Source organism: Crocuta crocuta, unplaced genomic scaffold (assembly GCF_008692635.1).
Source record: "Crocuta crocuta isolate KB4526 unplaced genomic scaffold, BGI_CrCroc_1.0 scaffold156, whole genome shotgun sequence".
In the NCBI taxonomy this organism is placed as follows: Eukaryota; Metazoa; Chordata; class Mammalia; order Carnivora; family Hyaenidae; genus Crocuta; species Crocuta crocuta.
In genome coordinates this window covers 2,068,166-2,095,897 of record NW_027531308.1, presented here as the reverse complement: position 1 = coordinate 2,095,897, position 27,732 = coordinate 2,068,166, and the positions used below count along the sequence as shown (strand labels likewise).

The window sequence follows — 27,732 nt, the reverse complement described above, 5'->3', positions numbered from 1 at the left end:
CGAGGACAGGCCCCAGGCTCTGAGCTAGCTGCGAGCACAGAGCCCATCGCGGGGCTTGAATCCATGAACCATGAGATCATGACCTGAGCCGAAGTTGGACGCTTAACCGACTGAGCCACCCAGGCGCCCCTGTGTATGTATTTCTGACTTCCCACCCCACCTTACACAAAAAGTATCATACTGTACACATTCTTTTGGGTCTGTCTTGTTCCTCTTTAGTTCATAGCAGTATATCTCCGACATTCGTTAAAATTTATCATACTTCATTGTATGTACACATTGTTTGAAAAGATGCTCCACCTCGCTTATAAAAAGATAAATGCAAAACTGTAGTAAGACACCATTTACCACCTATCAAATTAGCCAAAATATACTCCAGTAGAGAGGCTGTGGGGAAACAAGAACTCTCATACTTCACAAATGTGAATACAAAATCGTGTAACTCCTATGATGGTCAATTTGACAATATTAAACAAAATAACATGTTCTTTTACCTTCTAACCTAGCAATCCCATTTGTAGGGCTTTGTGCTAATAATGCATTAGTAAAAGCATATTGTGTATGCACAGGAAATTTTTTGTAATAGCAAAAGGCTGGAAATAGTGCATATATCTCTCCATAGAGGCCTGGTTGAATAAACCGTGCTACATCCATATATAACCAAAGAAAAGAATTATGTATAGTTGATTTAAAACAGTATTTTCAAAGAAAAAAGAAACACACAAACTTCACTTAGCAGTCTTATTTAGCAATAATTGTTATTATTGCTTTATATTATGTGTGTATATATGTATACATGGACAAGGCAAATAAGTAATTATGTTAATATCATTAAGAACCAATAATTTCATTTTAAAGGAGACAAAAGAAACAAAATCAAAGAGCTCAACTTGGAAAAAAGGATTATGACATAGATAGAAAAGGCACTTCACGTTCAAGAGCAGTTTCAGGTCTTCNAGGAGACAAAAGAAACAAAATCAAAGAGCTCAACTTGGAAAAAAGGATTATGACATAGAAAAGGCACTTCACGTTCAAGAGCAGTTTCAGGTCTTTAAGAAACCAGAGACATCTAAAATCCAAAACAATGTCCAATTTGAGGGAGGGAGGGGCTAAAGACAACATAAGTCATCTTTTTTTTAATGTTTATTTATTTTTGAGGGAGAGGGAGAGAGAGAGAGAATGAACGGGGGAAGGGGAGAAAGGGAGACACAGAACCCGAAGCAGGCTCCAGGCTCCGAGCTGTCAGCACAGAGCCCAACCTGGGGTTTGAAGTTACAAACTGTGGGATCATGACCTGAGGGGAAGTTGGATGCCACCCAGGTGCCCCAACATAAGTCATTTTTTTTTTAAGTTATTTATTTTTGAAAGAGAGAGACAGATAGAGTGTGAGAGGGGAAGAGGGAGAGAGAGACAAACACAGAATCTGAAGTAGGCTCCAGGCTCTGAGCTGTCAGCACCGAGCCCTACCCCGGGACCACGATCTGAACAGAAGCTGGATGCCCAACCAAGTGAGCCACCCAGGTGCTCCCCAACATAAGTCGTTTTTAAAAGTCATTTCTGAAGAAGAAAAGAGTATAAATAGGTTCAGTTTAGTCTCTGATGCACTGGATCCTGTTAAAACCAATGGCTCGTCTGCAGTATCTTTGTCTCTTGAATGCTGTTCCACTCCACCATCCCATCTTTTTTTTTACCAATTTCTGATTTTTCACATCAGTTCATTGGTATGTTGCCCCTCCCGCATCAAGGATCTTTTATTATACCCTATCATGGAATAGTATTCCCTTCCTTCCTACTCTTCTCTCAATTGATAATTATTCCCTCATTAATATAATTACTTAATACTCTCCTCCCCAACGCCCCCAGAACTGTCTAGTTTTGCTCTTTATCCTATACCATACTGCATAGTAGACGCTCAATAAATAGTTGTTGCAAAGTAGCACAACGTTTCACTGCCATTTTATTCCCATTTCTCCAGAAAATCCTCTTTAGATTGGGAAAGGTGAAACTCCTAAGGTCTGAACACCTAAGGGGGCAACAGGATTCTAGAAAAACGTTCCCTACTTAATTCGCTCATTCGGGAAATACCCAGGATACGGTGTAGGACTGGAGCGGGGTTGCAACTCCAAATCCGCCAGTGCGGCTGCCGCCTCCCGAGGACTTCTGCCTCGCGCACTCAACTCTCCCAGGACAGGGCTTCCTTGTGTGTTTGACTACCTATGCGCTAAGATCTGAGCGTCGCCATCAGTTCCTCAAATACGGACCAGTTTCGAACCACTAAAGGCCCTCCTTCAGGGCTCCCCAAATCGGCGTTTGTGAACCCTGACTCAGGCTGTCTCACTTCGGGTCCCGTAGCATCGGTTTCTCCGTTAGAGGGCCTTCAGTTCAGCCAAGTTCCAAAAAAATTAGAATGGGGTGTCTATCACATTTCCCCGAATGTATTGTCCCAGTCGCAGGCCAGGTGTATTAAAATACGCTTTAAACACTACTGTCCTCCAAAAGTATGGCTATGAAACATCAAGTGGAACTCACCTTTTTTTTTTTTCTTTTCTTTTCCTATTTCGTAGCTGTGCCCACCACGCCCTCCGCGTCTCAGTAGACAGGCAGCTCCTGGACACTCTCTGAGGTCCTGATTTTGAAAAGAGAAACGGGCCAATCAGAGCGCGGAGCGCTGTTTGGCGCTGCCATTTGAGCCTGGTCTGCAAGGGAGGGTGGAGAGGCTGCGGCTCCCGAGCTGCAGGGGCGGCGAGCGCGGAGGCATGAGAGTTGCGTGGCTTCAGTGAGCACACCGGGATGTGCCTGCCGGGCGCCGCAGGCAGGCTGCCGGGGGAGGGAGGGAGCGGCCTGTGAAACGGGGTGACGGCGGCGACCAGCCCGGGCGGGGACCGGGACTGGAAGAGGCACCTGAGCAGCCGGCTGGTCCGGCGGCGGGGCTGGGGCCGGGGCCGGGGTCGGAGACGTGAGAGACGCACGCCCAGCTGAGCCTGCCAGCGCAGGAGGGCCGAGGAGAAGGGTCGTCTTTTACGGTGGGGAAAGAGACAAGGGCGAAGTGACGATTGGAGGAAACGATCTTAGGAAGTGGCCGGAAGTGGTGAGAAGCTGGTAACAGGCGTCCGTACAAGGAACGGAAAGGATCGGGGAGAAAGAAGGGAGGTCTGTGTAAGTAGCCGAAAGGATCGAGTGACAAGAAAGAAGGCCGGTGTAAGTGAAGGAAAAGTGAGCGGTGGCTAGATCAGCGGGAAGCAGGAGAAGACGGTCAGTGGAAGTGGATAGAGGACCGAGGGAAAAGCCGTGGAAGTGGCTGGGGTCCGGGATCAGAACGGTGCCAGACTTGGCCGGAAGGCAGCGGAGCAGAGCGCAAACCTGAGCGTGTTTGGAAATTGGAAGACTTGGTGGCGAACGAGGGTCAGGACTCCGGTCCTGCCTCGGAGAGTGGGCGACGTGTCCGGGATGTGGGATCGGAGGCTGGTAAGGTTGGCCTTGTTGCAGCAGCTTCGGGCTGTCTATGGCATTAAGGTCAAGAGTGGCCGTGGGCAGTGCGATCGTAAGAGACATGAAACAGCAGCCACGGATATAGCGGTAAGTTCTAGGGAAAGAGCTTTGGGTTATTAAAAAAAAAAAGGCCTACCCTGTCCATCACTTATTACAGGTCATGCTAAAATGTTCATTCTGTACGGATCCAAAGGATCCAAAAGAGAACGTGGCTAAGCGTGACTAGTTCAATTCAGGTGGTCAACTGCTGAGATTTAAAGAATGGCATTGTTGATTCTTTACAGGGATTTTTGATCATTGAGAAAGTTGTAGGGTTTTTCAACCTCACGACATTGACATTTGGAACTAGATAATTCATTCTTTGGGGTGGGAGGTGGGGGCTGTCCTGTGCATTGTAGGGTGTGTAGCAGTGTCTCTGGCTTTTACCCACTAGATGCCAGTAGCATCTCCCAGTTTTGACAATTAAAAATGTCTCCAGGTGTTGCCAACTTACAAGTAGATCTTGGGAAGGGAGACAAACAGTACCCACCGCACCCCTCACCCCGCCTGCTGTTTTAGAATAGGATTTGGAAAGGGACAAAGGGGATCAGTAAGTTTTTAAATCAGTCGGTAGAGGAGATATGATAAAACATTGGAAATAGAGGGGCGCCTGGGTGGCTTAGTCGGTTAAGCGTCCGGCTTTCGCTTAGGTCATGATCTCGCGGTTCGTGGGTTCGAGCCCCGCGTCGGGCTCTGTGCTGACTGCCAGCTCAGAGCCTGGAGCCTGCTTCAGTCTGTGACTCCCTCTCTGTCTGACCCTCCCCTGCTCACGCTGTCTCTCTTTCTCTCTCTCTCCTAGAAATAAATAAAACATTAAAAAAAAATTAAAAAAAAAGAACATTGGAAATAGAACAATAGAAATATCTCTATAGTTACTAATTTGAAAAAAAATAAGCTTGCCGCTTGGTTATTTTTGAGATATAAAGCTACGTTTTAAAGTGAGTGAATTGAGAGGGCAGTGTGGAATGATTAAAAAGCCGTTGACTTGAGGGTGGTAGAAGCCAGAGGATTTTGAATAAAATTTCATTATCTCTCTTGCATCATCAAGAACTTAATTGTGAAAAATAAAATATAAAGCATTTGATTTTAACTGTATTTGGCTAATTAAGTGGTACTTTTAAGTATTTAGAGATGAAAGCTAATAAGATTTCACAGCTCTTAGTTTATAATTTCTGAAAGAAAATAAGTACTTGGATAAGAAAGGTAGTAATAAAAATGATTTTATACCTCTTACTAGCTTATAGATTCTGGAGACAATAATTTTTGTTTGCAGCTTAGTGGCAATGTGTTTGTTTATATGTAAAAACTAGAGTGATTTCTTCTGGTCATAAAACTGGTTTTCCAAGATCTCAAATATAATCGGTTTTGAAAGTGTATGAAAGAATTTCTATCTGGAGTTTTTATGCCGTTTAAGAAAATCAGTGCCTACTTTTAGAGTCAGATAGACCCGAGTTTGAATCCTGCTCTACTCCTACTAGATGTGTAGTCTTGGGCTGTTTGTCTCATTTTCCTAAGCTTCAGTTCCCTGCTCTATAAAGTGGGAATAATGATATCTCTCCTTGGGTTATTTAGGGGATTTAAAAATGATAAGATCTGTAGATTGGACTAGCACAGTGCCTGTCACATGCCACTTATTCAGCTAAAGATAGCTGTTAGGGCAATCATTGGTCTGTATCCTAATGGGTACTCACTCAGGCTAGAGATTGTAATACAAATATTCTAATGAATATTAAAGTCAAGAGTGGTCGTGGGCAGTGCAGTCGTAGGAAACATGAAGCAGCAGCCTCGGATACAGCGGTAAGTTCTGGGGAGAGAAATACACAAGGTCGTTGTGTTATAAGAATGGGAACAGCATAAGTAATACTTGAAAACTAGATTTCTTGTAGTTTTCAAAGTGTATTCAAATAACATCGTAAATGATATTCCAATACATAAAATTTAAAGAGCATTTTGTTAGTTTTTTTAATGAGATTACAGCAATTATCGTGAGGCCATTATTGAGAATAATAGACTTGAGGAAAAAACCCTGAGTTCTGTATATGTTAAGATATCTATAGACTTATAATCATCTTCAGCATCTGATTTTTGCATTTTGTTTGGTTTTATAGTAACAAGAAAATTCTGATTTACCCAAATAAGTTTCACAAACTAACATTTTTTTTTAATAGCTCACCTTGAAATGGTAATTGTAACAGCAACAAATGTTCTGAGAATGCTTACTCTATGTCAGACACTACTATAAACATTTTACATCTTTTAATTCATTTAATTCTGTCTATAACTCTGTGACTTAGGACTAATGTGAAGATGCTGAAGCATAAAGAATTAATTTGGTCGAGATCATTCAGCTAATAAGTAGAAGAGCCAGGGTTTAAAACCTGGCAGCCCTGCTGTTAAGAGCCTGCTCCCTTAAGCACTATACTGTACTGTCTTCTATATTCATCAATGGAATGGAGCCAGATGCTTGAAAAGGACTAGCAAGCTTTTGTTACTTTGTTGAAAAATTAACAGTGCTGAATGATTTCTTATTGGCAACATAAGGTTAAATAAGGTGCTCTTATCACATAAGTGCTTCAAGAGCATTGGTGGAGAGCAGATGCATCTAAGCTAAATCAACCTTTATGAGACTAGGTATCCCACTTATTCAATTCTGTATGGGCAGATACGTACGGGCTTGTATTTATTTTTAAATCCAGGGCAAAACTACAACCTTCTTAATCAGTAACACATTTTTAAGAAGTTTGAATGCATGCACAAAGATAGTGGCAGATTCTTTATTCAGAAGTGTGTAATGTACAGATTTTACTCTTGGGTCTTCAGTGTATTATTTGAATGTGACTTTTTATAAATACTTTTCAAAGTAGTTAAAGAAATGTGAATTAAATGTCTGCAGAAGAATCCTTGTCTTGATTACCTCAGAACATAGTTTGAATAGCACTTTTCTTTGGAAAAGAAGATCAGGTCTAAACATAACTACTTCTGATGTAATTTTAGGAAGTACCCAATGAGTGACCAGAATTATCATTATCAATCAATTTAACCTTTTGTTCATCTTAGTATTTATAAGGTGGAGGAAGGAAGTATAAGGTCAGTGTTTATAAGGTTACTGAAAGAAACTATCGTATATTTGTAGAAAACATTAGTGTTTTAGCCAAATTTTGTTTTAAGAATTTCCTAACAAAGCATTAACTTGATTGATTTTCCGTTATGGGATTGGAAACTGATGGAATGTATTCCATTGCTTCAGTGCAATGACTTTCTGTCTCTTTTTTTTTTTAATTTTAATTTCAATACGGTTAACATGCAGTGTTACATTAGTTTCAGGTATATAGTATAGTGACTGAACAATTGTATACATTATTATTCGGTGCTTATCATGGTAAGTCTGCTCTTAATCCCCTACACTTATCTCACCCATTCCCCGCCCATAATGACTTTATCTTGACTATTTTTGTACTCCTAGCACCTAGCAATGTTTAGCATATACTAGTTACCTTTTACCAGATGTACTTGTAGTAGTGGTTTTCATTGTCTTGATTGACGATTTCACTTTTTTAACATTTTCTGAGGTTTTTAATTTGCTTACTGTTTAAGAAAACTTACACCTAATATTTGTGTTAGAATAACTGAATTTGCCATTTTAGGGTAAAATATTTGGAGTACCTTTTAATGCATTGCCCCATTCTGTTGTACCCGAATATGGACATATTCCAAGGTAAGCTAAGTTTGAGATGAAGAAAAAATATTTCAAACGTGTCTTGAGTGTTTAAAAATAAATAATTGACTCTCAGACATTTGTTTTGAACTAGCAAATGATTGAATATCTCAATATTAACTAATGTAAAAATGTTTTTAAACTCTTACGTATTTTATCTTTTTAATTTTTATTAACTCCTAGGATTGAATATAAGTTTCAGTAATAAATGTTGGAAAGCAAATTATTTTTGTTCTACTAAGAGTGTTTAGTTCTATACCAATTCTTGTGCTGCAGTTCTGACTGTACTCAGTAATATACTGAATTTCCAATTTAGTTACAATTTATTTATGTTTTGTTTTAGAAATGTTGGATGAGAGTATTTTTTCCTTCTATACAACTTTTTAAATTTTGTTAGGTTTTTAAAATTTTAATTTCATTATAGTTAACATACAGTGTTATTATATTAGTTTCAGGTAAACAATACAGTGATTCAACTGTTCTATACATTACTCAGTGTTTATGATAGTGTACTCTTTAATCCCTATTTTACTCTTCCCCTTACCTACCTCCCCTCTAAACCATCAGTTTGTTCTCTAGTTAGAGTCTGTTTCTTGGTTTGTTTGTCTCCCTCTCTTTTTTGTGGATAAAAGAATATTTAAGCTAAGATTCAATAGCATTTGTGAATATAAATTATGTAACACTTGAGCTTTTCTATGTCACTGTTTATTTAAAAGTAACCTTTTAGACTAACAGCATCAGAAATTACTGGAGGAGTTTACATCTTAAATGGTTTAAAGACACATGTAAGGAAATTATCTTAGTTCTTACTAATTCATTTCCCCTCTATCCAAAGTAGGATTTATTCTGGCTACTCTAGTTCAGTAACCTAGGTTTTTAACTGATGCATTGTACAAAAACATTTATTGAATACTTTGCTGCCTTGGAACAGTTTTCCTTCATTCAGCCTATAAGTGTAGATTAACAGTCTACACCTCACAATCTTCGTAAGGTGAGCACTTACTATTTTGCTTTTTAAATGACCTATGAAAGGTGTGTTTATAATGATTTTCTACCTTTAGAATTGCAAAATTCTATCCCTGGTAATGATGATTAAATCTTTTTTGTATTTTCTATGCCTACTTTAAGCAAACAAACTTTAAATTCTGTCAGGCACCCCCGGGACATTCAGCCATTGTGCGCCAGTACAATGCTATCAGTTGCTTGCTGCTGACATCTATTCTTACTTGTTCATATCACCTGTTAACTATTAAAGCCAACATTGATGGTTAAAATTTGTTCTATAGTATAAAGAAATTGAGCACACACCTCTAAGTATGAGAAGGATTGTAAGGACTAGAATATATTTGACTTTTCTGAGAGGTAATGTTAGAATGAGAAAACCATGTTGCCTTTTTGGGGGCCAATGTAGTAGATGGTAGGTATTTAAAGCTATGTATTCTCTGCACGGTTACACAGGAAGAGAGGGTAAAGAAAAGAAGAAGGCCTTAGGGCCCTGGGTCATACTAGCATGCAGAGGTCTGGCAGTTAAAGAGGAAGAAAAGGAGTTTGAGAAGGAGCAGTTAGGGGGACAGCAGGAAAACTGAAGTATCATGAAAAATAATATTATCAAGAAGCAGGGAGTGGTCAAGTGTGTCAGGTGCTGGCAGGACAAGATGAAGACAAGTGACCATGGGTTGGTGACCTTGTTGAGAGCTGTTTTGTTGGAGTAATGGGGGTGAGAGTCTTATTGGAGAGTGTTGAGAGAGACTGGGATATGAAGCAGAGGCACTAATAAAAGACACATCTTGTGCTGTGAGCAGAAGCAGAGAAATGAAGTAGGATTGAGAAGGATGTAGAATTAGGCAGCTTATTGAAGTCGTCCTGGATAAAAAGATGGGCCATAGACAATTTAGGAAGCAAAAAAGACAGCTAGAGGTAACCTTTTTATCACAAAGATTGAAGGGATTTCTGATACCAGAGCTTCTGAAAGGGGGACAAAGCTTAGTCTGCTCATGTACTTGGGTTGGAGAACAGGATTTAGTAAGATGCCTATCTGGCCACCTGAAAAGATTTCTTTCTTTCAGTTTTCTTGTTGATGCTTGTACATCTTTAGAAGAGCATATTCATACAGAAGGGCTTTTTAGAAAATCAGGATCTGTTGTTCGTCTGAGAGCCCTAAAGGTAAGCATATTCTTGAACTGTTATTTTTCATTTGTACCACTTTTTGATTTGGTTTTTAGAATTTAAATATTTATGGGGCCCCTGGGTGGCTCAGTCGGTTAAGCCTCTGACTTCAGCCCAGTTGTGATCTCACAGTTCGTGGGTTCGAGCCCCGCGTCAGGCTCTGTGCTGACAGTTAGCTCAGAGCCTGGAGCCTGTTTCAGATTCTGTGTCTCCCTCTCTCTCTGACCCTCCTCTGCTCATGCGGTCTCTCTCTCTCAGAAATAAATAAAACATTAAAAAAAAAAAAAGAATGACTTATAAAAAGAATTTAAATATTTAGAACTATTGCATAATTATTAACAGAAATTGAATTTGCAAATAGCCTTTTTCATGGCAGAAGAACCTTTTTTTCTAAAAGGAATTATACAGTATTTATATAATGCTTTCTTTTAAGTGTTACTGAGATATAATTGACAAATATTTAACTTATACAACTTGGTGTAAGTATATACTGTGAAATGATTGCCACGATCTACTTATGTAATGCCTTAAAAGTTCAGACTACACTCAAATTCATGGTCCTTTATTGCTATAAAGTACTGTATGAAATGAAAAAAATATTTTTTTATTTTAGCTTTCTAAAATGGCATTTATATACTAAAACATGCATTAAGAAAAATTTATGTTTTTAATATACGTATTTTAATGTTTATTTTTAAGAGAGAGGGTAACAGAGGATCCAAAGCAGGCTCTGTGTGACAGCAGAGAGCCCAATGTGGGGCTCGAACCCATGAACCATGAAGTCATGACCTGAGGTGAAGTTGGACGCTTAACCGNATATATATATATATATATATTTTTTTTTTTATTTTTATTTTTTTTGCAGTAAACTCTTATTAAGCCCTCAAATACTCAAGATTATGCTATTTATTTCAGAATAAACTGGATCATGGTGAAAATTGCCTGGCTTCTGCACCACCTTGTGATGTTGCCGGACTTCTTAAGCAGTTTTTCAGGGAATTGCCAGAGCCTATTCTTCCAGCTGATTTGCATGAAGCACTTTTCAAAGCTCAACAGTTAGGAACAGAGGAGAAGAGTAAAGCTACATTGCTGCTCTCCTGTCTTATGGCTGACCACACAATCGATGTGTTAAGATACTTCTTTAGCTTTCTCAGGAGTGTTTCCCTTAGGTAAGTGGTTAAAAGTCTTAGGAAATGACAGTTTAACTTGTTAATTAGCTCAATTTACCCTTAAAATTAACTTTGGAATGGAAATTTTTCTTAAATTATTTATTTCCTTACTATAAGAAGTATACCTGGTATAATATAAGAATCAGTGATTTAGTATTTTCTCACTGCCTTAACATCATCATTATGAATGGCTTATTGGTGTCAATAGGATTCTTTGTCCACAGAATGGCTTCAGATGACGATTTTTTTTTTCCTTCTCAAGTTTGTCCCCCCTCTCAGCTGTCAGTGAGCCTGCTTGTTCTGGACATGCTTGTAGCCTTCTAATACAGTTTTTCTGTGTGTGGTTTGAAGACCAAATACACAGGTTCAATTTGCATGGAAACCCAAAGTGTGGACTCCATGGTTAGCATGGTTTTTATGATACATATTTAAGCATATAGGAGCTATTTTTGGTTATGTCTTATTTCAAACCAGTCATGTAGATGGGTAGACAAAGGGTAACTATTTTGACTTGTGTTTGACTGATAAAGTACGAAGTCTTCAAAGTGTGCTCAATATGTTATTTTAACTCTCTTTTTCTCTGGGTCAATCTAAGAAAACCTTGTTTCACTTAAGGTCCAGTGAGAATAAGATGGATAGCAGCAATCTTGCAGTAATATTTGCACCAAACCTTCTTCAGACAAGTGAAGGACATGAAAAGATGTCTGCTAACACAGAAAAAAAGCTCCGATTACAGGCTGCGGTGATACAGACTCTTATTGACTATGCATCAGATATTGGTAAGATGTAGTTGCTTTATTAAGCAACAGGATGTATTTGAAGGAGATCCCATATTCCTCCAAGTGAACTGTGAAGACAACTGTTAGAAAGTTGATATATACTATTTGAACATTTTGAGGGAAAGTGGAGGAAAAATTTTAACTCTGAACATTTTTGTTTAGGGCATGTTCCAGATTTTATCCAGGAAAAGATACCAGCCATGTTGGGTATTGATGGTCTCTGTGCTACTCCGTCATTAGAAGGTTCTGAAGAAGGTGAATATGAAACTCCTGGTGACTATAAGAGAAAGTCAAGACAAAGCGTAGGAGGTAAGTGGCAGTGTCAGTCCCCTTTGGTGGAGGGACAGCAATATGCTTTTATCTAAAATGTGTTTAAATATAACAAGACTGGTGTATTATCTTTTGGGTGCTCACGGCATAGTTGGAAAGACATGACACATGCGTGTGAAAACCAAAAATGACAATACAAGCTTATATTAAATGGTAAACCTTTAGCACAAATGTGAAATGTGTTCAAAGGAGAAAAGATCCCTGGGCTGTAGTGATCAAGGACTCCAAGGAAGAGGTCAAACTGAACCTTCTTAAAAAATGGGTCGAGTCTAGGGGAATTGGGGAGAGGGTCAGAATACTTGAATCCTATTATAGATAAGAAGGATGCTATGAAGAAAGATTTGTGTAGGGAAGTAATCTATCTGTGTCAGTCAACAGGCTCACATGACTTGAGTGAGGGGTTCATTGTGAGCTGACATAAACTTAGGTGCTGGAAAACCACAAATACGAATATGAATTATTGGCAACAAGTAAATGTTACATTATAATTGATTACATATGTGCTTTGTGTTTCAGATTTTGTTAGTGGAGCGTTAAATAAACTTAAATCTAACAGAACACCCTCTCTTACACCTCAACAAGAAAGAACTGGTAGGTATTATATATTTTTTACTTAAGTGCAAATTTCTATATCATAACCTAACATTTTGGTTTAACCAAATCCAAGTATTATTTTCAGTGGAGATACTGTACTATAATACCATGTTGTGACATTATTAGTTACATTGGATATAATGAACCCAAAATTGTAGGTAAGAATTTCTTTTAGTCTTTTGTTATATCTTTAGTCTTTTAAATCATGCTTTTCTGTTGAATGTAAGTTGGATGCTATTGAATATGTGAAAATAGCTCCAATCTCATTTTTGTTTTGGAACCAGAAGTTTATTATTTTATCTTCCAGTTTTTTTTTTATCTTGGTTTGCTTGTGGGTGAAATTATTCAAGACAGTAACATAATAGACAATATGATCATATTTTTTTGTTTTTCAGATTGAATAAATTTAGTGGTTCATACTCAGTTATGATGAAAAACAAAATTAACATGTAGATCAGTTTTGTTTGAACTCCTTGATTATGATTTTATTCCATATGTTAATATTCTTTAATGTGGATTATATACACCTTTCAGTCTATTTGGTTTAAGTTACTATTGTTTTTTAATCTTGTCTCTTTGTGACTTTCCTCTTTTCATTTTAAGTAATTGCCTGGTGTTAATTTAGTTATAACATATATTGATAACGTAAGCATATTCCCTTCCTTGGTTAGCTCTAAGTAATGGCTTTATAAGAAGAAATTATATAAAGCTTTAGTACTTTATCAACTTTGTGGGAGAAAAAAAATTGCTTTTTGTTTGTTTATTTTTTTCAGCTCAGCTATCCATATCACCCATGAATCTTACACCAAATGCTAAGCGTAAACTACCAGTAGATTCTTCTCACGGTTTCTCCAGTAAGAAGAGGAAGTCCATCAAGCACAATTTTAACTTTGAGTTGTTGCCGACTAATCTCTTCAACAATTCTACACCAGCATCAGGTAGCAAATAGAATTTGTATAATTGGGTTGTAAATATTAACATGAATGCCTATTCTATGCAAAGTGCTATTCCATATTCTTGCTACTCCCTTTAGGAACTTTGGCTTTATTCTTTTTATCAAGTCTGTGAATTTTTATAAAGTCCCCTAACTTTTAAAATAGACACTGGTTCAATATTATTAATGTGTATATGTGTATGTTTTATGACCATGCCTTTTGAAAGTTAGGATAAATAACTCAGAGTGAGAGTTTGGGCTTCTGTGTATAGCACTGGTGCTCACATAGTAGGTGACAGGACATCCTGAATTCTACTTTAGTTACTTCCTGATCTGTTGCAGTGGCTGTGTTGCTATCTTCTGTTGAGACTGCCAGTGTGATTTTATCTAAATGCAAAGTGGTGGGGTATAGGAGGAACCGTTGTGGGTGCTGTTGAAGGGAGGGGGTATATTTTAGTTTTATACTCAAGCAGCTTTTATAAAAAGCTTTACAAACTTTTTTTATGCTGTTCCTTGTGGCATGGTTTCCAGATGGTTTCCTGACTCCGCCGTTTTCTTCCAAATGACCTCTGAGTTCCTAATGTGGCCAACCAGAGCCTCCAGAAAACAATAGAGTTTTGCTAATTTGAGTACCAGATCTTTGTTAATGTGATCTCAGATTGAGTTGGCTCCTTTAGCAGGTGTAGAATGTAAGTTGGCTCACAGTCAGTCTTACAAGTTAGCCTTAATGATCAGCCCAAAAAGAAATGAAATTCTAAGCCCAGAGTCTTCCATCTCACATTTGTCTCACATTTCGTCAAAATGTGAGTGATCTCTGATTCTTTTAGGTTTTCAATGATTTCAGTTAATGTTGAGAGTTTTACTCTGACTTTGTTAGCCAAATGATGAGATCTTCCCAGAAGCTTTTTGTTTCTATTATCCAAAAAGTTTAGATTTTTCCTTGTTTGTTTAATTAGAAAGTTGAACAGAATAGCAACTTGTTCTTTATGATCCTTCACAGGTTCTCTATGAGTTGTTTAAATGTATGATAAGAACTCTGAGGCTCTGTCTGTATTTCTTTGAGTATTCAGAAGTTGGAGACTTAAGTTCTTTTAAACTTACTGTTTTCTTAGTTAAAGTTTTTTCCACTTTGGACCATTCCCAAATGCCCAAAGTGAATTGTAATTCTACCTGCCTCTGCTTATAAGCATTATAATATCTGCCCCAAGAAATGAACCTTTTGATTCCTTCTCTCCAAGCTCCCCACAAATAGTTTAAACATTTTTGTGTTACTGGAACATTACTATGAGCCTGCTTAATCAATGATTTTTTTTTTCATAAAAAAATCAGTAAGTTCAATAATCGTAATCCTGTTATTTTAACACCATTTTTCTTTGACCATACTTTTTCAGCCACAATTCAGTAAATTCCATCTGCAAAATTGAAAATATATTGGTTTCTAATTTTGGATAATAACAGATATGATGCTTTTTTTAAATCTATAAAGGCAGTTATATTAATCTATAATCCATGAAGTTCCTATTTATAATTTTTTTCCTGTATGTGTGATAACTTTGCATTATTCCATATATTCTGGCTGTGCTTCCTTGTGACCACTACAGCCCTAGAATAAGCTAGCTACGTCACACTGGCTATATTACATTGGCCTCCAAAATTTTTGTTAGCCAAATGCACCCAAAAGTCTCTGTAGTGGTTGGTTGTATTATTTTCTTTCTGTTTTTGCAACTGAAAAAAAAATGCTGTCTCTGGGGACGGGACCTTTGTGAATTTTTTATCAATATGAGTGATTAGGCAAGTGGTTAGGCATATTTTATTTAAAAAAAAATTTTTTTTTATTAATTTTTTTTTTTTTTTTTCTGAGAGAGAGAGACACCATGAACCAGGGGAGGGTCAGAGAGACAGGGAGACACAGAATCTGAAACAGGTTCCAGGCTCTGAGCTAGCTGTCAGCACAGAGCCCAATGTGGGGCTTGAACCCACTAACTATGAGATCATGACCTGAGCAGAAGTCCGATGCCTAACCGACTGAGCCACCCAGGCGTCCTGGTTAGGTATATTTTATAATTGGTGTTTGTTTGCCAGACTTCAGAGTCAGGTGGACAGCAGTTGGCCAGCCAGGTACATACTGGATACTCCGACTCTAAATTGTTTTTCAGTAGCTCATTTTTGATAATAGCAATAAATTAACATTACGTAACATAGGTACTGTGCTGAACATTTCACATATATATAACAATAATTTTTATATTTACTCTAGAAGTCCATTTTCAGAGCAATTTAGTAAGTGGTGGGACAAACTCAAGTCTGTCTGTCCGGAAAGCTTGCTCTTTCTCCAGTCTGCAGTAGTGCTCACACCTCCCTTGTATTCTTAAATGAGTTTAAAACAAAACTCTGATATAAAAGTCATGTTTCATTTGACCCTTAATTGCCAACTAAAAATTAAAAGTAAGAAATTGATACTTTTTTTTTAAGTTGAGTTGAGCTTATTTGGCTTCTGAAGTTTCTCACCAGAAACTATGTGATTTTGTTGCTGTAGGGTTGGAAATTAAGACCTTAAGCCTAATTGCTATTAATATCTTACAGTTTGAAAAGAAAGTATGTGTGGTGTATTATATGTGGTTATTTTTATAGTTCACATTGATACAAGCCCCGAAGGGTCAGCTCAGAGTTCATTCTCTCCTGTAGTCATCAGTGGAAACGATTCGATCAGTACAAGCGTGCTAAGGCGAAGTAAGAGGATTGCAAGTAAAAAAGTTTGCAGGTAATTTATCCAGGACATTTTGTTTTCACTGGATAAACATTTGTTTATAAATGATAATAAAATACTTTGTTTTTCTGCTGAGACACATATTTCAATGATAATTTAAAAAAATTCTCTCTGCCTTTATTGTCTTATTAATCACTTGCCCTTTGTATATACTCCAGAGAAAGATTCTTAACTTGAATCCACTTTGCTTGCTTAAAATCCTATTGTATGTTGATGTGTGTAATTTTTAAATTTCCTGCTAATATAAAGGCTAGTCTGTTCTGATGATTCTGGTTTATAAGTGACTAAATAACTCTTGTGATAAATAGGAGAGGGCACTTTATATACGTATTATAATGTGTTCCTATATTGTATTTCTTTTTCTTTTTTAAACATTCGTTTATTTTTGAGAGTGCCAGTGGGGGAGGGGAGAGAGAGTGGTCAGGGGATCCAAAGTAGGCTCTGGGCTGACAGCAGCAAGCCCAATGTGGGGTTCAAACTCAAGAACTGTGAGATCACGACCTGACCCAAAGTCAGATGCTCGACTGAGAGAGCCACTGAGGTGCCCCCATATATGGTATCTCAAAGCTTAACTGATTTTTTAGAAAATTATTACACTGTTTAATTACTAGCAATATAATTTGCTCTGGACTTTCAGATTTCATTTTGTAAGAATGCTTCCAGTTTTTATGCTGATGTTTTTTAATGCCACTCTTTTTTAGGGTAGAATCAGGAAAAGCAGGCTGCTTCTCTCCTAAGATTAGTCGTAAAGAAAAGGTCCGGAGATCTCTTCGTTTGAAATTTAGTCTGGGGAAAAGCAGCAAAGACCTAGTAAGTGTCTTTTACCATTTCATTGATGTCCATATTAGCGTAAAGCTGTAGACTTGATGGTGAAAGACCCTCTCTGCCCTGCCTCTCCAGCTACAGTCCCGATCTCTACTCCCCTTTATACCAAATTGTTACACATGAATTGATACCAATTGTTTCCTCCTTTTCTGTTCTGCTTAAACTGATTCATTCCAGTGAGGGTTTTATCCCCAATGCTCAATGCAGCTGCTCTGAAGGTCATCCATGACTTCAGTGGTGCTCAAACCAGTGACCAGTCCTTGTTAGATTTCACCTGGCTAGTTACTTGCTCCTCTTTCACATACTTCCTTGCTTCAGGGACACTTTACTCATGATTTTCTTCCTTCTTCATTGGTTACTTTTCTAATTCCTTTACATTAGAACACCCAAAGCTTTGTCCTTGGCCTTCTCTTTTCTCTTTCTACTCAAAGTGCTCATTAGCTTTAAACGTCCTATATTTACTTAAGACTTCCAGATTTATATCTCCAAACCAAAATGCTTTCATGAATAACTTGACTATTGCTTAACACCTTCCTATTTGACTTCTCTACTTGGATGTCCATCCAACAGACAACTCACCTGTAACCTGTCCCAAATAGAGCTCTCAAGATGCATTTCTTCACTGTTGCTATTTCTCCAGTCGTCCACGTCCCCACCAACCACTCTCCTACCTATAGTCTTCACCATCTTCCGTGTGGCGACTCATCTGGTCACTTCGGCCAAAAACCACATAGGCATTCTTGACTCCTCACATACTGTATAAAGCATTAGGGAATCTTGTGTATCTTCTGCTGTCAGACTATATCCAGACCGATTCTCACTGGCACTACATTTCCAACATTTTCTAAATTCTGTCATCTCCACTCGGATTACTGCAATAAGCCCTTACTAGTAGGTCTGTCTGCTTCTACCGTGCTGCAATACTATACCCAGAATTATTCTTTTAAAACCCAAGCATAGTCCTGTCACTCCACTGCTCAGAATCCTCCAGTGACTCCTCATTTCACCTGAAAAAAAAGGTAAAGTTCTTAGTTTACATGCACCTCTCCACGGGACTGGTTCCAGCCTGGCTCTCGGAGCCCTTCTCCTGCCACCCTCCCTTGCTCACTCAGCCTCCCTTGCTCACTCAGCCTTTTGTTTGTCAAACGTGCCAGACCTGACTTCAGCCTTGGAGACTGTCCTGGCCTTTGTTCTCCCTGGAATGTTCTTCCCCCTTTTATCTTCATGGCTCTTACCCTCTAATGCTTCTCTTTACTCAGAAGTCATTTTCCAGTCACCCTGTTTAAAACGACAGCCCCACCTTTTATCACTCCAGAGCCTTCTTACCCTGCTTTACTTTTCACCATAGCCCTTCTCACCTTGTGTATTGTATAATATACAAAATAATTTATGGTTTTTCTTGTCCTGGACAAAAATATCCCTATCTAGAATGTGAATTCTGTGAGGCTAAGATCTTGGTCTGTTTGTTTTGTTCACTCACTGTTGTGAACAGGTCCTGGCACACAGTCATCACAAAAGAAATTTTTAGTTAATGAATATGTGAAGCTGTTTCTATTTTAGATCATAAAATATCAACTAATAGCCACGTCAAAAGCTTAACAGTTTTCATCAACATGCATGGAAGTATATTTGTGTTTGCTGTAAACTGTTTTTCAGTTTTATGTACCTTTTTCTATCAGCTGTTTAGGATTTACTTGGTCTTAATATTCTGAATTAAACTCGGTTTATTTCCTGACCAAAGCATTTTCCATTTTCTTTTCTATACAGAATGGGTGTTCTGGTGTCAATAGATATGAAAATGTTGGTCGACGACTTGCAAATCAACAAAGTTTAAAAAATAGGATTGAATCTGTAAAAACAGGTCTGCTTTTTAGCCCAGATATTGATGAAAGATTAACGAAGAAAGGTACATCTACATGATATTGTCAGTTTTATGCAAAAAAAACCTACTTTCATTGCTTTTCTGAAAAATTTGTTCCAGCTTTTTTGAGATAATAATTGACATATAACCTTCAATTATTTTTATGGTAAAATATATTAAATAATGTGCTGTTCTAGAAATTAAAAATTCATATTTGAAGAGTAAAAATGTTTGAACTGGGATTGTATTTTTGTATGAACAATTGGAGGAGGCTTATAAATATAAATCCAGAAAGTTTCACATTTTTATACTATACATTATCCTTTTAACACAAATCCTTAATTTATTGAAATTAAATGCTTAATACCTTTATATGCCATGTGTTTGAATAATATTTGTAATAGGTTTCAAATATAAATGATTAAAAAGACTGAACTGCTTTATTTTAGGTTCAGCAAAGATCAGTAAGTCTGAGGAGAACTTATTAACCCCAGAGCGTCTAGATGGAAAAAGTTACCGGATGTCTTGGACAGGACCTACTAATTCCAGTTTTCAAGAAGTGACAAATGAAGTTTCTCCAATCAAGGGAAATCTTGAGGTAGAAAGCTCTTCCTCGGAGCCTGATACTTCAGTTGCAAAGTTACCTGTTAGTTCATATGAACGCACCCCTTCTAATATACAGGATAAGCATAATAACAGTGTAACTGGAAGTTCTCTTAGTGGGGATGAAAATAACTTGACCACAGAGACTCTGGTGAAAATTCAGAAAGCATTTTCTGAATCTGGAAATAATCTTCATGCATTGATAAATCACAGGCAGTCATCAATAACTAATGAGGGGAAAGTAAAGCTAAATGAAACGTCTTCTACAGAATACAGCCCAGAGAGAAATCTCTTTGAAACTAATGATTTGACTGTGATAGAATCAAATGAACATCGAACTAGTAAAGATGAACATGGTTTGTCAGAACGAGACATCTCACTACATCAAACTCAAAAATTGGATAGAGAAGCAACTATAAAACATTATTCAACTCCTGTGAAGATTGAACATGGAGAAAGCATCTGTTCAAATATACCTAAAGATTGTTCAGTCAAGCAAGAGTTGCCTAGTGATGAACACATAAAGGAACAGCAGGCCCCGAGGGATAAAGAAAATCCTGAATTAAAGGAGAACGAGAATAGGATGGAAGAGAACGTGGCGAAGCATGCAGCTTCTAGGGAGGATGCAGCCGGCACCTCTTCCTCAGAGCACACCATGTGTAACATAACAAACTTGTGCAAGCATAGGCCTGTGAGAATTGTTAAGCAGCAGTCGGTGGTGGAAACCTGCAGCACCACGGTTTCTGAAAGCTTCCAAGTGACAGAGCGTGGTAACGTGTCAGACCACATACAGTGGTTTAACAGGCTTTCTTTAAATGAACCAAATAGAGCAAAGGTTAAGTCACCTCTTAAGTTTCAGCGTACACCTGTTCGTCAGTCTGTCAGAAGAATTAACTCCTTGTTGGAGTATAGCAGACAACCTGTAAGGCCCAAATTGGCGAGTCTTGGTGATGCCCCTTCTCCTCTGGTTAAGTCCGTGAGCTGTGACAGTGCTCTTTCCTCTGGTATGGAAGGTACCTCAAAAGATTCCTTGATTTCATATACCAAATCAGGTCCTAAAGAACAGAAGTTTACAGAGTGTGAACAGTCCAGTGTTGATGCAGTTTCAAAATCAAGCATGGAGTTAACTTCTAAATCTTTCCCAAAGATGAAGAGGCACCCGGATTCCACGAATGCTTCTCTTGGGTCTACCAGAGTTTGTAAACGGGAAGTGGTGTCCAAAGGCCAAATTAAGGTTCCCTTGGATGACCTGACAAATCATGACATACTAAAATCTGTTGTAAATAATAATATGGGCTTTTCTCCTGGGATAAATAGAGTCCTTAGGAAATCATCAGAAAAAGAAAGGGTCTGGTATAAAGGTTCTCCAAAAAATCCTATAGGAAAAGCTCAGCTACTACCAACGAGTAAACCTGTAGACTTGTAATTGGTAGATGTTAATACTTGCTGTTAATGTAAATAAAATTAGCCGTTGGTGATAGGACTTGCAGGATAATCTGCATGTTAGTTAGCTCAGGAAGATTAAGTGATCGATTTTAATTTCACTGCACAAGCAACTTGAATTCTTATGCTTGTATACATGACTGTTTTTGTTTTTCTTAATTATGGCAGTATTTAAACTTTTTAATTGTATTGTGATCTCTTCAAGCAGAGGTTACATTTTACCTTTTGAAACAAGCTGTTGGCTGGGTTTATGGGAAATTAATGCTTAAAAATTGTATGAATTTTACTTTAAGTGTGATAGGAAGAGTGAACGAGTTGTGCCTATTTCCTGTTATTCCTCCTGAGTCAGAGAAGGTTTCTACAAGAAACTTCTAACCTGTAACGGGCAGCGGTATGCCCTACAAATCTTATTTCTTGAATTACATTGATACTTATGGTTTATGCCAGAATCCCTAGAAATTAACTTGCATCAGTAGCATCTTAATCTTTTATTCCTATTTGGGGCAGAGTAATTGGGTTTACACGGTCTGTAGATGCGTACAGTGTGTTCCTTTGGATGAAGAATAATGGCTAAAGCAGAATAACGACTCAGAAGTGCTCTTAGAGAATGATGCTGCAGAAATATTTGATTACTTTTGAGCCATACTATGTTTTATAGGTAATTTGCACAAATACATTTGTAGCTGTTTTGTCCAATATAGAACTTAAAATTATTTAAGGAAAAATAATTAAGGTTGGAAATTTTTAATCAAGGTGATTCTTACATGCACATGCTTGATTTTATAATTTAAAATAGGTGATGTGCCTCTGTACTTTTAACTTGAATTCGTAACTTTTGATTCTTATAAAAGCCTATAATGGTTTTTGTCTGATGTGTAAATGTTATTTATTTAGCATAAACATTAAAGGTAACCTTCTGGAAAATGACTTGTCTGAATCTCTAATGACATTCAAAATACCTTTTAGAATGTAACCCAAATTGTTGAGTAAATTTATCTAAATTTATATTTTAAATTATAAGTTAAAAATCTGTAAGGAAAGAATAGCAACAATGGTGGATATTCTCTAGGTTTTAGAGGAAAGAATATTGCAGGCAGAACAAACCACTGAAGACAGTTTTACAGGTCAGTTGTTAGAACGTCACCTTCAGATAGTGGAGTAGAATGGAAGAGCATTGCTCATCTACTCAGAACAGCCAGAGTAATCAGGTGTCTGCTTGGCCAAGTTCTACTTGAAAGCAGTACACCTGTTTTATTTCAAAGTTATTTCCTGTCTGTCTTTTACCTAGGAATCAACCCTTTCTCACTACCAATAAGAATTTGACTTCTATAAAGACTGAAAACCTGTATATACAAATACCATGTTTATCTGACATCAAAACAGGTTTGTGATATAAACTGGATATGCATTTCAGGTGTTTATGGTATTTCTGATAGAGATAGGAAACATTCATAAACATTGAAATATATGTTGTCTGATTTAGAGCAGGTTTTTTTTTTTTAATGTTTTATTTATTTCTAGGAGAGATAGAGAGACAGCGTGAACAGGGGAGGGTCAGAGAGAGAGGGAGTCACAGACTGAAACAGGCTCCAGGCTCTGAGCTGGCAGTCAGCACAGAGCCAGACGCGGGGCCTGAACCCACGAACCGCGAGATCATGACCTAAGCGAAAGTCGGACGCTTAACCGACTAAGCCACCCAGGCGCTCCCAGAGCAGTTTTTTAAACTTCACCTTGCCTCTGGATAAACTTTTAAAAATGTATTAATGTCATTTTATGTCCATGGGTATGGGTGAAGTGTTGAACTGGAAGACTTAATTCAATCAGAAGGCAAAGGAGATTAAGTGTACAATTAACTGAATTAGTGGCTTTTCTGAGGGATTAATAATGAAAGATATTTATTTTTAAAAAATCTACCCGCCTATTACTCCCATTTTCGTTACGTGAAAGCTAACAGTATAGGAGGACTATGAAGGTAAGAAAATTGGACAGTCAGGAAAGTTAAATTTTTGAATTGATCTCTCTCCTCGTTTTATATAAAATGGAGATGTTACTCATCTCATGAGGATATTTGGTCAAATGGTATGTAAACATATTTAGCAAAGCTGTGTCCTATGGACATGAGAGGGAGCCTGAGTGGCTCAGTTGGTTAAGCATCCAGCTCTTGATTTTGGTCTCACTGTTTGTGGAATTGAGCCCCAAGTCAGACTTGAGCTTTCAGCACAGAGCTTGCTTGGGATTCTCTCCCTCTCTCTCTGCCCATGCCCTGCTCATGTGCTTGCTGTCTTTCAAATAAAGTATGGATGTAGGCAAGAACTCAAAGGATTATTTTCACTTTGTTATTTACAAGTGTAAATAAGGCTCTAATACAAATTTATCATGAGGAACGAACAATACAATTACATAGGACTTAAAGTAGGAGGCTGCTGGACAACATTCTATAATCACTAAATTTAATATAGGCGTTTGATCACCAAGTCCAGGATATCAAATTTCAGGGGCACCTGGGTGGCTCAGTTAAGCATCTGACTTTGTCTCAGGTCATGATCTCATGGTTCAGTTCAAGCCCTGCATGGGGCTCTGTGCTGACAGCTTAGATCCTGGAGCCTACTTTGGATTCTGTGTCTCTCTCTCTGCCCCTCTGCTCACTCTCTCTCTCTCTCTCTCTCAAGAAATAAACATTAAAAAATGTTAAAAATAAACTATCAAATTTCATATGAAACCTGGTGTAAGTCAAATTTCCATTCAACACAAAAGCAGTAACTTGTGATGGCTTCTCCATTTTTCCAAGCACAGAATGAAGATAACAATAAAAATGTTAAAGTAAAATTCTGGATTGAAACCTTTAATAATTTAAAAATTATTAAACCCCAGCAGGGTGTTTGAGCCTAAATTCAATAGACCATATTTGTCCTGTTGATTTAGCATGCACTGAAACAAAAAGCTGGAAATGAGCATCCATGAAAGAAAAGATAGTAGGAAGGAGGCTTGGTTTTAAAATCTAAAAGGTCTTGTGTCTTGTAGATGGGAATGGATTTGCTGCATAGAGCTAAAGAGATCTGGATTCTAACCTCATCCAGGTACTTAATTTTCTGGCCTCCAGGGCACTTTACTCATCCCCAGTCTTGAACGAAATATGCCATGCCCTATGGTTTTACATCTCAGTTTTGAATTTGGACTAAATTCACACGTTCAAGGTTGCGCCACAAGTCTTTAACAAAAAATGTGGGTCTACCTGGATAAATTTCTGCAATATGCAGGGAGTTCAATTTCTGAAGAAATCTCACTTGATAGTCGGTGTGGAAGTTTAGAAATAACACTTAGAACTAACACTCCTAGAGGTTTTCGTGTGGTTTTGGCGTCCCATTTTTAGCAGAAGTTTCTAACAGAATTTTTCTGCTCCGTGAAAGGGCATCTGAAAGCACCCTTATGCGTTCTATCATTGAAACGTCTTAAGACCTCTTCATCTTTTGTCTCTTACCATTATTGCCCCCTTCGTCTTCAGGCTGGAAGACTTAAAAAAAAAAAAAAAAAGCTAAGAAATGGCAAAATTAAAGATCTGGTATTGGGGGCGAAGGACAAAAAGTGGCGATCTGGCACACTGTTGAGAAAACTGCTTGAGAAGAGATGAATTACGTTCACAGGGGGTCGACAGATAAAGAGCCTCCAAGACACGTGTTTGTGGGGTGCGTGGGTTGAGCGCCGAGTGGCTCACTGCAGAGGCACCAGCACCTGGGTAGCGTACAGGTGCGAGCGCGCTTGGCGGCCTCCACCTGCCGCAGGGGCGGTGGGGGCGGAGCTAAGATGCGGAGGGAGATGACGCACGCGCGAGCCAGATCCCCACGCTCCCGGCTGGGCCCTCACCCAGCCCCCGACCGCAGCAGAAGCCGCCGGCTGCCCCGCGGTGAGTCCTGCCTGCTCGACCCCCCGAAGCCCACCTGAGACGCGGGTTTTACGGGATTGGAAGGGGAGGGGGCGTCCTGCTGAAACTGTTGAGCTGGAGTCGGAGGGCAGACAAGGCTGGGTGGGGATTGGGAGGTTCGGTTATAAACTGGAGGGAGAGAGTACCGAGGGAGGAAATTGGGTAGCTCATTGAATCGGAACGGGTCGGCCCGGGGGTTCATTGAAACAAAGACATCCTGCATTTACACAGGCCCGAGGAAGATGGAGATGGCTGGAGAGGTTGGTGTCTGCCTTCAGCCTTTTACGTCAGAATTGCAGGCTTTGCTGTCTCAGCTCTTTGGGAAGCAAGGCTTTATATCTAGGGGTGGCTGGAAAAAAGCCTTTCGTTTACAGAGAAAGAAAATGGGGGTTATGAATATTGCAGTTTCAAGGAAGAAAATGAATCCCCCTAATCTCCCCATAGAAGAATGGTCAGAAGGAGGGTCTGCACAGCCATTCCTTGAAGCCTTGGCCTTAAACAGGTTCAGCAGCAGCTGCAGAGGGAAGCAGCAGGAATATTTGCCCCTTGGTTTTGCAGGCTTCTGGTTCCATAGACGTCAATATTTAGCGGCGCCTGGGTGGCTAAGTTGGTTAAACACCTGACTTTGGCTCAGGTCATGGTCTCACCATTCGCGGGTTCGATCCCTGCGTCGGGCTCTATCCCTGAGTCGGGCTCTATCCCTGCATCGGGCTCTGTGCTGACAGCTCAGAGCCTGGAGCCTGCTTGGGATTCTGTCTCCCTCTCTTTCTCTCTGCCCCTCCCCTGCTCCCACTCTGTCTCTCTCTAAAATAAATAAACATTAAAAAAAATGTTTTTTTAAAGAAGTCAACATTAGCACAGGTTGAGTCCCCAGACCAGTTTTCTCCTTACCCTTCACCTGTTCTGCCTTCTCATCACCACCACGTCTTCAAGTTCTAGCCTCTAGAGCCATGAGGCAATATTGCCAACGTTATATTCACAGTATGGGGGGCTCTGGGCCTGGCATTTTTCTGATGCTCCCAACAATCCTATAAGACAGACGCTTTCCTCATGCCCGTCTTGCAGAGGAAGCTGACACATTTGGCCAGGATCACTCAGCTAATATGTGGCCAAGCAAGCAGGCCTCTTCTCCCCTCGCAGACTGCAGGGCAGGCCTGAGCTGGGTATATGCTCCTCCTGCTCAGGTCTCCAATGGACTGGATGTTTGCTGAACTGAGCTCTTCCCTCCCGCCACTCCTAACCTTTCTGTGGTTCTTTACCATTTGTATCTTTGTAACTCCTTCCTCAGAGCCTCCCCACCCCAGACTGGGTAGACTCAAGAGTCACTCTCTTTCTCCCTGTCTCAAAATTGAAGCAAGCTCTTCTTGTTGGTTGGTTGGTTGGTTTTACTAAGAGAGGAGAGAGTGTTGGGGTTAGGGGTAATGAAGTGCTTTCAGGGAGCTGTAAGAAGAGTAAAAATAAGAGTCAGAACCGCCATTCCTGTCTGGTCTCCCCAAGGAGGCCCGTGCAGAGGGAACAGGCTATCTTGGGCTGTCTTGTTTCTTCAGTGCTGTTTCAGAGCAGATGCTCTGCCTAGACTGGGCACTTAAGGCAAAAGCAACCTCCTAAGTATTTTTCATTGCAGCCCCTATTGGGTGGTTCTTGAAATCACTTACTTGCGTGATTGATCATCACAGATGCCCATGGTGGCCATTTGATACATGTTGGTCTTTTTTTTTTTTTTGGCAGGTTCACAATGGTCTCCGGGATGGTTTCTACCATGCTATCTGGACTAGTGTTTTGGCTGGCATTTGGATGGACTCCCACATCTGCTTATAGCCCGAGGACCCCTGACCGGGTCTCAGAAACCGATATCCAGAGGCTACTCCATGGTGTTATGGAGCAGCTGGGCATTGCCAGACCGCGGGTGGAGTATCCAGCTCACCAGGCCATGAATCTTGTGGGCCCACAGAGCATCGAAGGTATTTACTCTATTCTGCCGATTTGAAGTTTCCAGGAGCATTTAAAATAATTAATACCTGCTGAAGAACCTTTACTTCCTCCCTCAGTTTTCCATTTCTTCTTTTTTATTTAACAAACATTTTTTTAAATTTATTTTGAGAGAGAAAGAAAGAAAGAAAGAAAGAACGAACGAACGAACACAAGCAGGGGAGGGGCAGAGAGAAGGAGAGACAGAATTCTAAGCAGGCTCCACACCCTCAGTGCAGAGCCCAATGCCCGGCTCGAACTCACAAACTGTGAGATTGTGACCTGAACCGAGATCAAGAGTTGGACATTTAACCAACTGCACTACCCAAGTGCCCCTCTTTTCTATTTCTTCTTATTATACACAATATATACACACATACATCCACATAAGATGTATAAGTTTCAAGAGAATCGGGACCTTATCTATCTAATTCACTACTGTAGCACCTCGCACAAAGTCTGGTACTTTAACATTTGTGTGAATAAAGGAGCATCTAGCATTATCCCTAAAGAAAGATTAGAATCCAGATCCCATATCTTCTCCCGTGCTGATCTTCAGGAAATTCTGTCCCCAGCTGGCTGCTTCTTTGAGTCATTGGCAACCAGTATTTGTTAAAGATCCTTAAAATGCAGGATGTATAAGATCTGACTTGATTCTTAGGAGTGATATCATATAAACCCAAAGGGAGCTGAAAGAGGTGCTGACGTTGAGTTTATGTCAAGCATTTTTTAGAAAAAAAATTTTTAAGTTTATTTATTTTTAGAAAGAGAGAGAAAAAAAAATGCTGTCAGTACTGAGCCTGTCTTGGGATTCGATGTCACAAACTGTGAGATCATGACTGAAGTGGAGATCAAGAGTCGGATGCTTAACTGATTGAGTCACGCAGGTGTCCTGAAATATTGTGAATTATGACAAATGTTAATTAAATTGTTTTAGTAGGGCAAGACTGTTTCCCCCTAGAATTTTTTTTCTCAGTTTCTGGCAATACTGTAATACTTTTATTAAAAAGCAGTACTTTGTTGTTTAATGATTTACTTATGGAGAGAATCTGAATCTGACTCTTAGGAGTTGGTGATAAGCAGGTGCCTTATTTCCATGCCTTGCTTTGTATCCTGATTCTGAATGTTCTC

At 39.0% G+C, this 27,732-nt stretch overlaps 2 protein-coding genes across 3 annotated transcripts in view; both read left to right on the top strand.

Annotated features, from left to right (window-relative positions):
• The first annotated feature begins 2,914 nt into the window (after nt 1-2,914).
• ARHGAP11A (Rho GTPase activating protein 11A) lies at nt 2,915-21,627 on the top strand. Its single transcript, XM_077771638.1, has 12 exons — nt 2,915-3,576; nt 7,173-7,243; nt 9,310-9,406; nt 10,325-10,578; nt 11,194-11,357; nt 11,520-11,666; nt 12,204-12,278; nt 13,055-13,219; nt 15,847-15,976; nt 16,684-16,792; nt 18,575-18,713; nt 19,118-21,627. Exons 1-12 carry the CDS (start codon nt 3,448-3,450, stop codon nt 20,695-20,697), a joined length of 3,060 nt encoding a protein of 1,019 aa, XP_077627764.1. The 5' UTR covers nt 2,915-3,447; the 3' UTR covers nt 20,698-21,627.
• Nucleotides 21,628-24,524: 2,897 nt separating this feature from the next.
• The window catches only part of SCG5 (secretogranin V), a 56,015-nt gene continuing 52,807 nt past the window's right edge, over nt 24,525-27,732 (top strand). For both annotated transcript variants that reach the window (XM_077771640.1, XM_077771639.1), the window contains exons 1-2: nt 24,525-24,615; nt 26,362-26,594. In XM_077771640.1, coding sequence (XP_077627766.1) covers nt 26,369-26,594 — 226 coding nt within the window. In that variant the 5' untranslated portion in view covers nt 24,525-24,615; nt 26,362-26,368. The remainder of the gene's footprint in view (nt 24,616-26,361; nt 26,595-27,732) is intronic.